The sequence below is a fragment of the Nematolebias whitei genome, chromosome 19, assembly GCF_014905685.2.
Source record: "Nematolebias whitei isolate Nwh7 chromosome 19, NemWhi1, whole genome shotgun sequence".
Taxonomy (NCBI): domain Eukaryota; kingdom Metazoa; phylum Chordata; class Actinopteri; order Cyprinodontiformes; family Rivulidae; genus Nematolebias; species Nematolebias whitei.
Window position 1 is genome coordinate 31,995,884 of NC_056516.1, and position 16,889 is coordinate 32,012,772.

A 16,889-nucleotide genomic window follows, 5' to 3' on the forward strand; every position below is an offset into this window, starting at 1 on the left:
GATTCAAAGACAACCCAAGTTAATGGCGTGAGCGTTTATGAAGCATTCACTGTATTGCAATCCATTTTTCTTTTGTACGTTTTTCGGCATGTTTCTTGTCCCACAGTTTTTAGGCTTTTTCCACAAATCATAAATCAAAACGTTCAGCTCTTTCAGGACAATCCTGCTATGACTTGTATTGGTGCAACTTTAGCTTTTTGAAATATTTAGCCTTTTCTGACATTTTTTTCCTAATAGAAAATGAATTGAGCTCATTTTACATCCTTCATATCTTTAAATCCGTTTACAACCTTTTACTGCTCCTTTCACATTTTGTTCTGGTTCAGCTGCTTTCAGCTACTTTCAGCTGTTTTTTTTTCTTCAGCTGTTTTGTGCTCCTCCTTTCTGATTCTTTCTGCTAACTACAACATTTTTGTGCTTCTTCTAACATCTTTCTGCTCCTTTCAGCTTATTTCTACGATTTTCAGCTTTTTCTACTATTTCAGCTACTATATAGCAGTTTTATGCTAATTTAAGCTTTTTAACCTAATTCCACATTTTTTGTATCATTTCAACACTTTTCAGCCTAATTCAGCAAAAATGTGCTCTCTACACTTCCTTCTTTCTGCCTTTTTAGCTAATTTTCATCCGTTTTTATGTTGCTAATTTCAGCCTTTTTTAGATAATTTCTACTTTTTGTGCTAAATTCTGCTTCTTTCAGACAAATTGGGCAAACATGTTCTGTCTTCTTTCTTATGCTAATTTAAACTTTTTTTTTTACCTTTTCATCTTCCTTTTTAAGAACATTTCCGATAACTTCAGCTGTTCTCAGATAAATTCAAGTTTTTCTTGGCGATTCCTGTTACTTTCAGCCTACTGTATTTTTTGCTGCATAAGTCAAACCTCTTTGCATAAATGTGCAAGTCCTGCGACGTATACACCGTAGCGACTAATGTTAGTTTCCCCCATATTTATAACCCAATTTTTGGCCGAGATGTGACGATTTCATTCATTCTGACATGAAAATTATTAAACATGATCATTTGCAGCCGCTAGAGGGTCCTCAAGCCTTTTGGCGAGCCAAGTGTCTCATTAAAAGGTAAAAGTGGCTATTAATGAGACACTTGGCTTGCCATACAGATCCACCTTCATCTCGCTAAAGAACTCCTAGAGCAAACCTCAACTCAGCTGCATTTCGCCGCGCTGCCCAGACAAAATGCAGCTGATTTGACCGTCAAAGTGCATTTATTAAGCAAAAGTTCAACTGAGACACACCTTTACTATAATTCTGAGCAAACAAATTGTTTTTAAGTGTTAATCTTGTTAAATTCATGTTAAAGTCCTCCCATGCACGCTCCCGCAGCTGCCATTTTGGCTTCCAGTCGATTTTTGGCACAACACCGGCTCACGTTTCCAGATGGTCAGCAGCGACGCAGAATAGCTGAGACTTATACAGTGAAGCGACTTGTTTATGGTTTTTTTTTCCACTTTATTAGACATTTTTGGACTGATGCGACTTCTACAACGGTGCAACTTCTACGGCAGAAAATACAGTAATTAACTTCTTTATGCTAATTTCTGCTTGTTATGCTATGCTACTTTAAGCTTTTTCTGCTATTTCAGCTACTATTTAATGGTTTTATGTGAATTTTAGCTTTTTCAGCTAATTCCACATTTTTTACATCATTTCAGCTCTTTCCACTTCCTTCTCGTAGATTAAATAAGCTCCTTTCTGCCTTTAAACATGATTCAGCAAATACGTGTTGAGTTCATGGTTTATATAAAAGAAAACGATGGAGTTTGAACTGGGAAAAAGTACTTTAGAACGTGAGGTGAAATGTTTCCATGTGACACTTCCTATACGTCCTACGTCATGTAGGTTTAAAGGGCTACACCGGTTCCTTTTCACTGGAGTAATTTAACACCAAATATTGAAAATATCAAAATATGAGGAACAAAAACAAGTGACACCTGTCCTAGGGTACAAGATGAAAACAAATGATTGTCTTTTCCACAGACACCCTTATATGAACATTTATTTTATTAGTTATTGTGGGAAACTGCACATGCACTTTACTTTTTGTGGTAGATTTTGTTGATCTATATTTTGTACAGATTTTTCAATCTAAATAACATAAGGATCCTTTTTATTTTTATACTTTGAGACTGAATACTTTACTAAATAAAGTAATTTCAGTAAAATTAATCCTCGTTGTGTTTTAGTTTTTATATAATACTGCAAAGCAACATGTTAAGTTAATTTTGTCAAATGAATAACTATGATTTTCTTTTTTTTTTTGTTACATCACAAAATTTATGGTTATCGTCAGAATGCTCTGAAATATCACGATACTATATTTGAGCCATATCGCCCACCCCTAGTGAGCAGCACCAGAGTTGAGCCTTTTGTCATCCAGTGTCTTCAGTAGAAAGAGAGAGACACAAAGAAACGAAGTCGATACATGAAAATCCGGTCGATAATTTTCATTTATCGTGCGATTAATTGATTTATTGTTTATTGCCACAGGCCTAGTGAGGACCCACAGGAAGAGCAACTCTGTTAGTAAAACCTATTTCAGTGGTGGAGCACAAATTAAAACTTGTTCATCTAAACCCATCAGTTTAACTGCGTGAACTTTTTGTAGAATTATTGTCAAACTAAACTGATTTAATTCAACTGATTCAGACACAAACTAAACTGAATCAAGCATCTTTGTGTGAAAAGTTAGAGAGAAAGCTCTGATACAGATAACTAGCATGCCACGTGAACAAAGAGTCCAAACCAGACCGTGCACTCTTTTCATCATCAGGTTTTTAATCTACATCAACTGACAGACAGATCGATGTAACCTGAGCCAGCACGGCATTCAGACCAGAAACAGATCCAGTTTAATAGCAATGAGTAAACCCTTTAAATTGGTCAAGATTCATCCAGGTAACTCAGATCCTGCAAAGAACAGCCATTTCTGATAGACTTTTAATTTGTTAGTAATACGAATTAAAAAGATTTGTGTCCTCTTGTGTTTCTGGGTAGCTCTAAGCCTTTATTTCCAGGCAGCAGCACTTTACTGCTGTAAATCAAAAGATGTGTGTGCGCCCAGCCAAGAGGAGGATTACACAACACTGCTCTCATTTGCTTCATCTTCTGTCACCTTAATCCCATTCCTGCTGAATAGGACAGGAAAGATGAGGCGCCGTAGCAGCTCCTGATTCATTTGAATAAGGAGTAATCCTTTTTCAGCGACGCCATTAAACACGTTCATTCTACTGGAGCCGTTTCCAGGGTTAGATCCAGTTTTCTGAATGGGTGCACAGGCTGCCGGAGTGGGGCAGGACATCTCAAGGAGGCAGAGATGGAAAAAATAAAAATACTTCAGCCAAAGGGGTAAACACTGCTGCGACTGGGCGTGACATCCAGATCCCAACTCTCGTGTGTGAGTGAATGTGTCGTCATAAAGCCCCATGAAGAGTCATTTATTAGCCTTGTTCCATCCCTTCCTCCCTCAATCAAATTAGCAAGAGAAAATTATTATTAATAATCAAACAACGTCAAAGGCTTTACACAAATCAATTCATTTCAGTGTATTTATAAAGCACCAAGTCACAACAGAAGTCGTCTCAGGGCACTGAACAGAAACATTCATATATAAAAATAATAAGTTATCATTATTGATCTGAGGAGCAGACTGCTTTGTGTTTAACTCCATCACTGACACTCATCTTGAGCGAGCGTGAAGGCGACAGTGGAAATGAAAAACTCCCTCACGAGGAAGAAACCTTTAGTAGAACCAGGCTCAGGACAAGTGGCCATGTGCTTCGACCGGCTGGGTTTGAGAGGAACAGATACACAATGGCAGGTCAAGAACCACATGTTAAGATAGAAATTGTATCAAATGAAAACTATTCAATTTGAACAAATCATTAAGAAAATGAGATCAACTTGTCCTCTAGTGGTCTAAGGTCGTTTTCACACCAGATAGTCTGGTAGACTCGGTTCGGGACCAATATTCATGACCTTTTGTTACATTTGAGCTGGTGCGTTTGCATTTACACTGCACTGTGCAGTCGAGACAACCTGTTGAACCAACCTATTGCCCCGCTCGCCTGTGGGGGCGCTGCACCAAGAACTACTGAAAGAAACGACACAAAAACCTCTGAAGACACGTCTTGTTCTTCTTCTGTAAATAAAAAGGAAGTGGCATCAAGTTTAAGCAGTTTTAAGAGTTATATTTTGTCATTTTTCAAAAATGGACTTAGCATGAGCAGAAGATGAGACAGAAGACCATGGAGAATATTGTTTTTCCACACAAGGCAGCTGACGGCTCCATATAAGGTCAGAGAAATGCGTGTTTGTTTACCCTGCGGAGCGGAGCTCAGTCTGTTTACATTCACACTATACTCGAACCGCGCTGGAGTTCTCTTCTACCGGACCGAGACCTAGGTTTTAGCCCGGGCCAGAGTTCGCCCTTTTGTTCCGTGACAGAGTTTGATGGGGCGTTCACACCTCCCCAAACGAACCGGACTTTCAAGGAAAACGAGCTAGAGTTCGATTAAAGTGGACTAAACAGGGCTGGTGTGAATGCACCCTAAGGCAGCATGACAAGCCAAACCTAACTATAGGATTTATCAAAAAAGAAAAAGTCTTAAGCCCAGTCTTAAAACTGGACAATGTGTCAGTCTCACTGACAGAAACTGGAAGTTGGTTGCACAAGAGAGGAGCCTGATAACTGAAAGATCTTCCTCCCATTCTGCTTTTGGAAACTCTAGGAACCGCGAGTAAGCCTGCAGTCTGAGAGCGAAGTGCTCCATTAGGAAAATATGGAACAATAAGATCTCAAATAAAAGATGGAGCTAGGTTGTTGAGAGCTTTGTAGGTTAGAAGTAAGATTTTGAATTCAATTCTGAACTCGACAGGGAGCCAGTGGAGAGAAGCAAAAACTGGAGAGATATGATCTCTCCCACTAACTCCAGTTAATACTATGGCAGCAGCATTTTGGATTAAATGAATACTTTTTAAAGAAGTGTTTGGACATCCAGATAATAAACCATTGCAACAGTCCAGTCTAGACATGACAAATGCATGGACCAGTTTTTCTGCATCATTTTTAGATCAGATGTTTCTAATTGACATTACGCCGGTGGAAGAAGGTTCTAGTAACGTTTTTGATGTGGGGGATAAAAGACATGTCCTGATCAAAAATAACACCAAGATTTTTAACATTAGAGCTGGAGGACAGATTAATGCCATCTAAGGAGGGAGAGACTGAAAAATTAAATTCCCAAGATGCTCCAGTTAAAAACTAAAACCTCGGTCTTGTCCGTGTTCAAAAGAAAATTCAGGGTCATCCAGGTTTTTATGTCTTTAAGACATGCTTGTAGTCCAAGTAGCGGATTGGATTCATTGGGTTTAATGGACAAATATAATATATACACAGACTAAAAATATGTTTAAATTAGCAGCCGTTTAAAAACATTTTGCCGGAGAAAACCGCAAAAGCTGTGAGGATCAACAAACCAACAAAAGCACAACCAGCGCTTTTATTAAAATGACCAAAACAGTCCATTGGGAGCAGCGATAACCGCGCTGGGCAGGTTTACCAAGAATAGCTCCCTTTAATATGAGACATCAGCAAGTACCTGGACGTCAGACAGAACTTCCACTACAACACAGCAGAAAAATGGTATCTAAGAAGTACTGTTACTACGGGACTTGAAACAGTGACAGCTGATACACTGACAAGCCTCAGGGTATTTGGTTCTTGCAGTTTTCAAAGTTGATTACTAGGCAAGAGAAATGTGATCATTAGGTTCGACCCGGTGGTCGAGTTGGCTTCGGCTGGACAAATTTTAACAGGAGAACATGTCTGTTCAAAACACTTTGTTGGAGGGAACGGGCCGACAGAGGTGCACCCTGACCCCAGACCAGCGAGTACCTGAACACGTATGTTCCGCTTTTTTCCTTTCGTGTCAGGAACAGGAGCTCAGCACTTCTTTTTCAACCCATCTATGTTCATTTGTCTCTTTAGGCGGTTAATTCAGCTCCTGTTTAGAACGTTCTCACTTTCAAAAAGTAAAAGAACTGCTTGCTAACAGCTAACAAAGTAAAATAAAAGAAGCGGCTGGCAAAATCATTCTTCATCCTGCCGCCGAAAACTTGTGTAATACACGAAAAATCAACGGCAGCATCCTGCACGAAAACTTCTGTCACCGTGTTCTTTATCACCGAGACAAAAAGAGCACAAACCGGCACGGAAACACAGGGAACGCCACGCAAACCTTTTTATCAATCAGCCCGTTTATCGAACAGCCAGAGCTGGAGTTGTGTATTGTTGCATCCTTTAATACACTCCAAGATGATTTTGGCTGCGGGAATGTTGTCTTTGTTTAAGTTACATGGACTAAAGCATTGGAGGTGGTCATTATGCATGAGGTCTTCTGCGTAGTTGCCCAACATCCGTTTTTTTTTTAAGATTCTCCACAATTCTCATGACGCCATCCCTGATCAATGCCATTGGAACAAAATTGTCTTTAAGTGTAAGAGAGTGTGAATGGCTGTCTCATTTGTCTCCATGTGTCCCTGTGATGGGACATGAGACCTGTCCAGGGTGACCCCTGTCTCACACAGTGACTGCTGGAGATGGGCACCAGTGACCCCTGCGACTCGAAGAGGGTGGGTATGAATGGATGGATGGATGGATGACAAGCTGATAATCAGGAGATGAACTAATCACAAACTGATAGTTTCACAACAAGCAATCAAACGTCTAAAACCAAGAAAATTTATTGGTCGCTTTATTTCCATGAACTTAAATTCTTTTTTATTTTTTTTAATAAAAGAGCCAACCACTACAGCAGGCATCTATAAAATAAATGTTTCGTTCCTGAAAACATCTAAAAAACATCAATGCAACATCGCCTTTTGGCAATTTGATTTTTTCCTCAGCCTGGGAGCTGTTCAGTTCAGAAATGATGACATCCCAACAGCAAACAAACCAAACAGAAACGATCAAACCTAGAAAATGGAGACAAAACCATGAAAGCTACTAAATGTTTTGGCGCAGCTCATATTGCATTTAATAGAGACATGTCATGATACTTTCTATTGTAAATAAAGAATAACATGAGTTGGAAATTGTACAAAGGCCTGCACAAGATATCAAACATTTATCGTCCTCACAATATGAGTGAGCGCAAAAACAAACCTCAAGACGTGTTCGAATGCGATAAATCAGACCATGACAAGCACCACTTATGTTCTGCTAATAAAATATTTGGTCAATCCGACAGCCTTTCACAGGCATTGATGCTCATACTGTTGGAGTGGAGTCATTCAGCCCATACCGCTGAAGACCGTTGGGAGTCAGCCTCCCCACCATCACAAAACATCTACACCTCCAGATGCAGGAAGAGAGCCACCTGCATCATGAAGGACCCCACTCATCCAGCACACACTTTTTGCCCCACTCCCCTCAGGAAGGAGGTTAAGGAGCATTAAGAGTAGAACCACTAGACTGAGGAACAGCTTCTACCCTGAGGCTGTTACCCATGAATCTCTAACCAGAATAATCACTGTGGAAAAATCACTGTAATGCCACTCGATTATTGATATGTGCTGCTGATCTCATGCTGCTGATATCATGCTGCTGATTCATTTCATGTTGCTGTGTTCATTCATACTCATCTGCTCACACACATGTTCGTGCTGCTGTTGTTCGGTGCATTACTGTTTTTGCACTATCAAGTGTTTAGCTTATTCTTAGTTCATATTTTAGATTTTATTACTGTTTTTCTTTTACAATTTATACTTTTGTTGGCTGTAACTGGGACCATGACTACATAATTTCATTCCACCACATGTACCACATGCGATGCGAATGACAATAAAGAAACCTTGACCTTGATACTTCAAACTTAAAAATCTTTCTAAAACTTGATTAAATCTCCTTGATTGTAATTTGCTGACTTGATGTGTTTCCACAGAGGAGCAGAGCTTTTCCATAAACTGGAAATGCTGAGCACAGCCAAGTAAGAGTCACTTCTAAAGCCCAAGTGGAGAACTTCACTTCCCAGAGTGCTGGTTTCTCACAGAGCTTTATTGTCCTCTCATGTGTGGTAAATTATTTAATGCATGGCCTATATTTTGTCTGCGGGGAGTCATTAGCACAGCGCAGGAATAGAGTGTGACACTGCAGAGTTGTGCTTCGTTCTTAAACGTCACGTCCTAAAATAAAAGAGATGCTGCTGCATAATTTTGTCCCACCCACAGACACAGTTTAGCTTCTGACATGAATAATTAAATTGATACGCGTCTCATCTAAAAATAAACTATTTTTAGTCAAATGTGCCAAATTTAGGGATGTAGATCGTTTAATGTGGGGAAAACAATGAAGCTAATTTAGAAAAAAAAAACAGAATGCATGTTTAAAGGGGAGGAGGGACTTCTAAAAAAAAAAAAAATCACATTTGTAAACATTTTTTGATGGATGATTGTTTAGTTTAATCATGCTGCAAATGAGATAAAAGCACCATGACCAGGGGTCTGCAACCTGCGGCTCTGGGGCCACATGTGGTTCTTTGGTATCTCTGCAGCGGCTCTTTCAGGCTTTGACCAAAACTAATATAAAACTGAATTTATTTCAATTATTGCCAACAATGAAAATGGCTAGTTTAGCAGATTTCCTGTCATTTTCAAAGGCGTAAAACATGTGGACTACATCATGCTAGCAGTTTGTTAGCCACTTAAAGTCGACTTCAAGTCTCACAGCGTGATTTTTCAAAACCACCAGAATGTTTTGGATTACAGTAATCCTTCGCTACTTTGTGGTTCGACTTCTGCGGACTCGCTCTATCGTGGTTTGTGGACGTACAGTCCATATTATTGTACAAAAAGGATACATGATTGTCAACTTTAATATTACTCACGTGATTGGGACAGTACTGGATACAGTACTGTACAGTAAAAAGTTTTTTTTTTTAATTTCAGACATGTGCCCCCATTTTGTAGTTATCTCTCAGTAAGGCTCCACTGTATTCCCGCTCATAATGACCACATTTCCCAAAAGGCAACAAGGCCCCACCCAGAAGCCCCATTTCCTTCTGCTGAAAAACAAAAACAGAAGTACATTAAAGTTTTGATCTGATCGGTGCCACCGGAGCAGAACCAGACTTCCAGATCCATCGGTTAATCTTGAGAGCTGGTAGCCCACCCACGTGGACCTCCGAGCAAACGCACATGGCCGAAGGTCCGGGGCTCCATCTGAAGTTCAACGGGACATTTTTCATCTTTTTCAACCGACCAACGACAAAGACCTCTGAGCGGGGACGTGCTGGTAAGTAGAAGTTAGTAGCTACATATAAGCATGTTGTTAAAATGAGGTTTAAGAGTTTAGAACATTGATTGTGGGCTTCGTCGCTGCAGGGTACGTCTTCAGAAACAGAACCGAGTCAGACTGGAAACGAACCGAGCTGCTCCCGTTCTGCAGAGCCCGGTAAGTAAAATTTAGTAGCTACATATATAGTACTTAAAAAAAAAAAAAAAAAAGTTAAAACCAAAACAACTGGACTTTATTTGTCAATGAAGAAGTTTCTCATCTGAGGAGCTTTCTCAATTCAAAGAAACAAGGAGTGTGGGATTCAAGCTATAAAGCAGAGGTGTTCTGTAAGCTTGCATAATGCAGATTGACACATGCAGATTAGAGCTCTCAGTTCTAACCTGAGCCCTAAGCCTGCCACCCGACCCGAACTTGGGGTGGGCCGGACCATGATAATATGCTGGATGGGCGGGCCGGTGTCAGGCTTTTGATTGGGTCAGGCTCAGCCGTGATCCAATTATACGACAACATGGCCTGCCATACTTTCACCAGCCGTACGCAGCCATTTCACCACGAGTTGACCGGCCTTGAAAGAGGTAAAAAAAGTTCAGTTAAGCTTCAGATGGGACTGTACTGCCAGGAAGCGATCCATCGCCCAAATGGACGTTCATTCAGTCGCTGCACTCAGCGGACACGTGCGGCCGATGACCCAAACAGGTGAGATCCTAAAGCAGACATGACAGAGCAGGGTCCGTGTCTGAATAATGCAGAATGCAGGTAGAAACAGGGTTTAAATGCTCTTTATCGGCCATGAACGGACAAACACACCCTCAGCTCCGATTTTCTGCACCTTTTATTCAGCCGCGCATCCCCGACCGTTAACCAATTAAAAATTTCGGAGGGGTTTCCTGGTTCTGGCCTGTAATTACTATTAATTCGTCGGGTCGGGTTTGGAAATGTTGAATGCAGGCTGGGGCCGGGGGATCGGATTTTTTGGGCCTGAATGCAACCCTAATGCAGAATTGACCTCTCAATCTTCATAATAGAGGATCGTTAGGGTCTTTGTTAGTCCACCCACAGAGAGGCCACTCTGGTCACATGGTTGAAATTCCTGATAGGTGTGAAACTGGTTGGGTATCAATCCTAAAGCTGCATTGTAAGTTTTTGAAAGCTGGAATCTGAGATCTCCTCTGTTTAAAGATAGTTTCTCTCTTTTTACATAGATGGCTTCCTTCACTCCCCTCTCAAACCATTTGTCCTCTTGGTCCAAAATGTGGACATTCTGGTCCTCAAAGTAGTGTTCCTTATCCCTGAGGTGTAGATGAACCGCTGAGTCTTGTCCTGAGGAGCTGGCTCTCCTGTGTTGAGCCACGCGTCTGTGAAGAGGCTGTTTAGTTTCTCCAACGTAGAGATCTGGACAGTCCTCGCTGCACTGGACTGCATTCATCACACCACTCTGTGTGTGTGTTTGGGTTGTGAATTGAGAAAGCTCCTCGGGTGAGAAGCGAAACATCTTCAGTTACAAATAAAGTCCAGTTGTTTTGGTTTTAACTTTTTTGTGGGGGGGGTTACCATGTCCTGGATGACTGAGAATCTTAATCAGTGCATATACAGTACAGTATGTATGTAGTTAAAATTACGTAGGTTTAAGAGTTTAGAACATTGCAAGAGTGTGGGAAGGGTTTCTAAAGCCTTAATATAGTATATACTGTATAAATACCCAAATAAATAGAACGTTGTTACTTCGCAGAATTTCACTTCCTGTGGGCGGGTTCAGAACCGAACCCCCGCAATAAATGAGGGACTAGTGTATCTTTAAGTCAACAAGTTGCTGAGAAGGAATATTTAATACCAAGAATAAACACACAAAAAACAAAGTTAAAACAAAAGTATTAATTTTCTTCTCTTTTTTAAATGTAATTGGATATCCAATAAGCTGGCCTAATTTTATGTCTTTAACTTTATGCTTTAAATAGGATACTTAAATCTTCAACAATTAAAAGAACTCACATAGGCCTGCAGAGTTCAGAGATTTAATTTTGACAAAATTGTTTAAAAAAAAAATTGTTTTCCTTCTTTACACAAATATGGTATTTTCTTTTGTATTAAAATATAAAAATATCAATAAATATTAATAATAGTTACATTTTTAATTTTAAAATATCCCCACTGGCTGGAAAAGCCCTCTCAACAAACTTGTGGTCCACGGGCCACCAAGTTGACAGTACAGTTGTAGCAGGTTTTGCGGCTTCCGTGGCAAAAATGGCCGTTTTTATTGCAAAGGTTGCAGACCCCTGACCATGACCAAGCATTTCTATATTTAAAAACTACCAGTGACTTAAAATGACTGATTCAGAGAATTCAGAGGATGCACCACAGCCAGTAGAAAACTGTTGGGAAGAACCTGTGGAGCAGCGGTGTCCTGATCATTTTAACACGGAAAGATTTTTCAGATTTGCCACAATCTAATGTCAATGGTGGCGTGGCACATGTTGAAGTGGGAATTAATGGTGGTCTGATCATTCATGGTAAACTAAAGGTCTCAGCAGGGTCTTAAGATGTCTCAGCATGTTCCTAACATTTTTACTATTTCAAACAGCTCTTCAGATCCATTTCCTGCTGTAAAATGTAGTCCAAACATATTTTGAAATGCCACTTTTTTCTAAGATTTTCTTCCCATTTTCTGACAGAGTTCTTAGTTATTGTGGCTTTGTTGAATAGAGATGTTCCTCATAAATCATCTCCGTCATTGACACGAGCCAGTGAATTGTGGCTAAAAGCCCAGAGACGAACTAAAGCCTCACGTCAAAAACATGCAGCTGAAGCTGCGTTTGCACAAGTGAAGCAAATCAAACAGGAAACAAGTTAAGTAAAAGTTAAACGAGTAAAGCAGACAAGTAAAACACGCAGGATGACCAGGATCGGACACCCCGGCTATAAATAATGCGCTGTTAGTTCCATGACGAACCCAAATGATCCGAGCAGATAGTTTTTAATGTAAAAGGACACAAATCATCACAAATATAAAAGTTGGTCATGGTGCAAAGCTAAAATCCTGCAGATGTTTGTAGCTGTAAACGACTGCTCAGACTAATTTTAGCAGTTTGTTTTTTTTAAAGAATGGGAGCCGAGCACAGCTGATTAAAGACGGGGCACGTTTGTGCACACAACAATATTGTTACTCGACACTTTCTACAACGAGAGGCCTTTGATGGAAGGGGTTCGTTTTTGTCAGGACACCACAAATAAACTTCCTCAAAACGTTGATCAGAACATTATAAAACTTTTCAAAGGAATATCGTCACATCTGCCATTAACAATCTTCATTTAGATCCCTCTAGGTTTTAAAATATATGAAACAATTAGAATAAAAGGGGAAATATGGATGTGTTTAACATCCAATGGAGCCTTTATTTAACGGTCTTGTGAGCAGAAGTGACCCCCATCAAGCCTCAGGGATGAATTATTAAAGATCATATTTCAAAAAGCTCCAACAAACATTTTCACTCCTGACAACATGAAGGTGTCCTGAGCTGTATCCCATCACTACAACTCACTTAACTACATTATACCACAAATTCAACGTTTCAATCACTGCTTCATTCATTCATTCATTCATCACCAAAACTAACATATTTATATTTATATGAACATTAAAAAGCTTAAGTTGTGGATCAGAAACAAACGTGAGGACCAGGATCCCTTAGTTGTTAAAAAAAAAAGTTCTTAGCCTTGACACTGGCTTCTAAAATATTCCTAATCAATTAGGTTTTTAAGCAAATAGTGCAAGAAAAACTCAAAATAACACAAAGTAATCAAAAAGGACAAAAGCTGACGAGGGAGCAAATAAAGAAAATCTAAGGAACAAACAAATATAGGAGGACAAACAGTCCAACCTGAGCACGAGTGAGCCGGGAGTGTAAATCTGTCAGGAGGGGTGATGACAGAGTGAGTGCAGCTGGGCAGATTAGTAAACGAGGGACAGCTGAAGAAGCTGAAACGGAGTTGTTCAAGCTAAAATATGTCGAGCACTAGCCGAAAATGTGAAAAGGCCTGCCAAACACAAACAAGCCAAGAAACTAGCAAACGCTAGGTTAGCAAAAGATAAACGGAGCGTGTTTGTTCTATCAAATTTAAAACAACAAAGTTTATGAAATAACTGGAGAGCTTTACAGGCAAAATATTTGTAAATAAATAGTTACATATTTTATAAAATTATAGAAAATTACACAAACCAGGAGGCTAAGCAGCATTCACCTCCTTACTGAACATTTGGATAAAAGAATGATTAAAAACGAGACAGTACGATTGTAAATAACGTATAGCGAAATATAAAATAATTAGTCTGAATGCTGAGTCAGCATTCGCACAACCTGGCAAAGACAGCAGCAGTCCACTTGGCCTCACATTATTAGCTCATTAGCAGGTCAGACATAAAACTATTCTCCCAAACTGAGACCTATCTACAACAGGTAAGATATTAACTGTTCATAACCTTGAAGCCCACTTCAAGTCTGAGCTTTTAGACAAGAACACATCGACAACAAGACTGGGGTTGTCTCTTCTTATCATTCTGACATCATCAACACCCTGATCCAGCAGCACAGCACCAGTCAGAACAAATCATGTCTGTAAAAAAATAAAAACAAGCTTGTCTGCGTCAAGCCCCCCCCCCCCTCACACCCCCTCCATACCTCTCATTGGATTCTGGATCCATAAGATGCCTCCGATCAGGTGAGGAGACTGACCGAGCATCCCGACTCTTAATGTCCCAGAACGAGCGCCTTAATTAAAACCCATCCAACGAGGAGGAGGCGCGTGACTTCCTCTCTCCGTGTCCGAACACCTGCTGCCACAAGAGGAGGTCTGAGCACGAAAACACAACGATAACCTTCACCGTCCTCCCCGTTAAACGTCTGAGCTTCTCCCTCCAGAGAACAGCAGGTGAACCCGGGAGGTGAAAAAACCTGTTAACCAGCTTTAACCAGGCGTCTCCAATCCGAGCGCGCCACAGCAACAAAAGCAGAGGCGTTCACGGACTCCGTGGTGCGTTTACGTGCACAGCCGAGGCGGAGAATGCCAGAAGGTCTGTGTCATTTCATCTGTAGGGAGAATTAAGATCTGACGGCGTGTTCCTGCTGCCACAGACCGCAGCCAGTGGAAAACCACCCAAAATATTGAATGAAATAAAACAAACGCGTCACCTCAGGGCGAGCTTACCTTCGACAGCCATGCTGCTACTCCTCACCGCCAGGCATCACTTTCAGAGACAGGAGGAGAAATAAAACTCAGCGCCTCCTCATTCCACCTTGTTCGGCGTGTTTTCATCACTTTGCTGCGGGCGAGTCGGAGCGCGCACAGCTGCTGCTGCCGCGCCGCAAAGCACTCTGGGAAATGTAGGCTCGACGCTTTCTGTCACTGTTTCTGACTCGAGATGATTAAAATGATGAAATAAACAAGGAACAAGAAAGCCAGATCTTTTTTTTTTTTATTATTATTTATTATTGCACAAGTTAAATTTGTATCTATTTACTTTTATTTAGACTCATGTTTGCAAAAGAGAGAACATTATATAAAATAACAACAAAATAATTATAAAATAATATATTGATATTTAAAAAGGAGCAGAGTTTAAAACTAAACCTAAAACAAGAACAGGTTTAAATTAGGATTTTATTTTTCATTTTCTTTAAAATATTTTTTGGACTGTTGCCGTGCAACTTTATAGCTTTTGTCAAAAATTAACAAGATTTGAAAGCCTAAATTCAGTTTGATTCATTTAATTTTATTTATGTAAGAACAAAAGTAAAAAACAGGACATCATAAATCCAATCACAGTAAAATATTTCCATTTATAAAACAATATAATCACATACATACTTTATTATTATATATGATAACTGAAAGCTCTAACTCCCATTTTAGATGCTGTAGGAACCACAAGTAAACCTGCAGTCTGGGAGCAAGGTGCTCTGTTAGGAAAATATATATTTAATGACAGCTGAAGAAAGACCAGAAGTCCATCACCCTGCTTGGAAAATCAGGTAAAGAAAATAAATGAATGGAATAAATTTGAGTTTGGTCATGAGTTAATGACAAAATTCTCATTATTGGAAAAAAGCAGAGTGCTTTCTGACATACCAGAGAAAATACATCTTTCGCAGAGAGCTTTGGTGGCACGGACTGTGTTTTTCATGCACTCTGCAGCTCTAATGAAACATTACAGATACATAAAAAATAAAATAAAAACTGGTGATCTTTGCACAGTATTATTTAAACAGCTTGTTGCTGAATGATTAAAATAAAATAAGATTTTTAGATGATAGAAACTGAAGCAAAACACCAGCCTCAGGAAAAAAATCTTTGTATTTTTTTACATGGACATAAATCAATTTGCACCAAACACCCTGATGTTTGACACTGAGGTCAAACTTTACTCTTTTTATTCTGTGTTTTACAACACCTTCAGTAAATACACCTCATCTGAAAGGCTTCAGAGTCTGCAAACGTCATTTAAGGAACTGTGTTGCTCATAAAGCTTGCTGTTGGTTTCATCAGTGTTAAAAGGGCAGTGCAGATTTTATTATTTATTAGGAACTAACATCTTATTTGTTGTAGATATCTCACTGAACCAGGTCATTTTGAAGAATTTGTTTTAACTGGATTGATGTTTATTTAAACCACTATGATTATCCATCCATCCATCCATTATCTTTACCCGTTTGTTCCATTTTGGGTCACGGGGGTCGCTGGTGCCCATGTCCAGCTATCACTGTGCGAGGGGCGGGGTACACCCTGGACGGGTCGCAAGTCCATCACAGGGCCACATATAGAGACAAACGAGACAAACAACCATTCACTTTCTCACTCACACCTAGGGACAATTTAGAGTTACCAATCAGCCTAACCACTATGATTAATCTTTTTTTTTTATTTAACCTTTATTTAGACAGGTAGTCTGATTTAGATGCAAGGACTCATTTTCAAGAGAAACCAGTTTTGAGATTTGAGTTGTTTTATGATTGTCACTTTAGTTTTGCCCTCACTTATCAAAATTAAATATGATTTCTCCAAAAAGGACATTCAAAGTGCTATCCAGAACAGATAAGATATAATAGTTCATAACCACCCCACAAAATTCTACTTTAAAAGAGCTGAACTGTCACTTTAAATGATAAGAACATTCCTTCAGTCCCACTAACAAGGAAATCCAACAGGTTGGACAACCACATGGCTGCAGGGTTACATACCGCAGCTCCTGCATGTCATTCCTGTGGAAACTCCCTCGAATGTTTTATTGTGACACTTTGCTAAGAAATTACCTAAAAATAACATTTTTTACCTTTTGTTCCAGTTTTTTCCCCCACTTAAGTGAAGTATTGTTCTTTTGTATATATATTTTTGCCATCATGTTGTTAATGAACACAAAAATTACCCAAAAAATAGCCCACATCAAGCCTGGTCATGTGATTATTGTATTGTATACAGGTTTAACAAGTGAGGGTCAAACAAAAGTGGCGCAACACATCCTGTCATGCCTCACTGTGCCGGTGTGGCCCACTGGAGACTCATTGTGTTGGTGTGGCCCACTGGAGACTC

The 16,889-nt window shown here is 39.8% G+C and overlaps 1 protein-coding gene across 1 annotated transcript in view; it reads right to left on the minus strand.

Moving 5' to 3' along the window:
• samd12 (sterile alpha motif domain containing 12) overlaps positions 1-14,045 on the minus strand; it is a 138,022-nt gene extending 123,977 nt beyond the window's left edge. Inside the window, exon 1 of the mRNA XM_037693445.1 lies at positions 13,985-14,045. Coding sequence (XP_037549373.1) covers positions 13,985-14,045 — 61 coding nt within the window. The remainder of the gene's footprint in view (positions 1-13,984) is intronic.
• Positions 14,046-16,889: the final 2,844 nt, after the last annotated feature.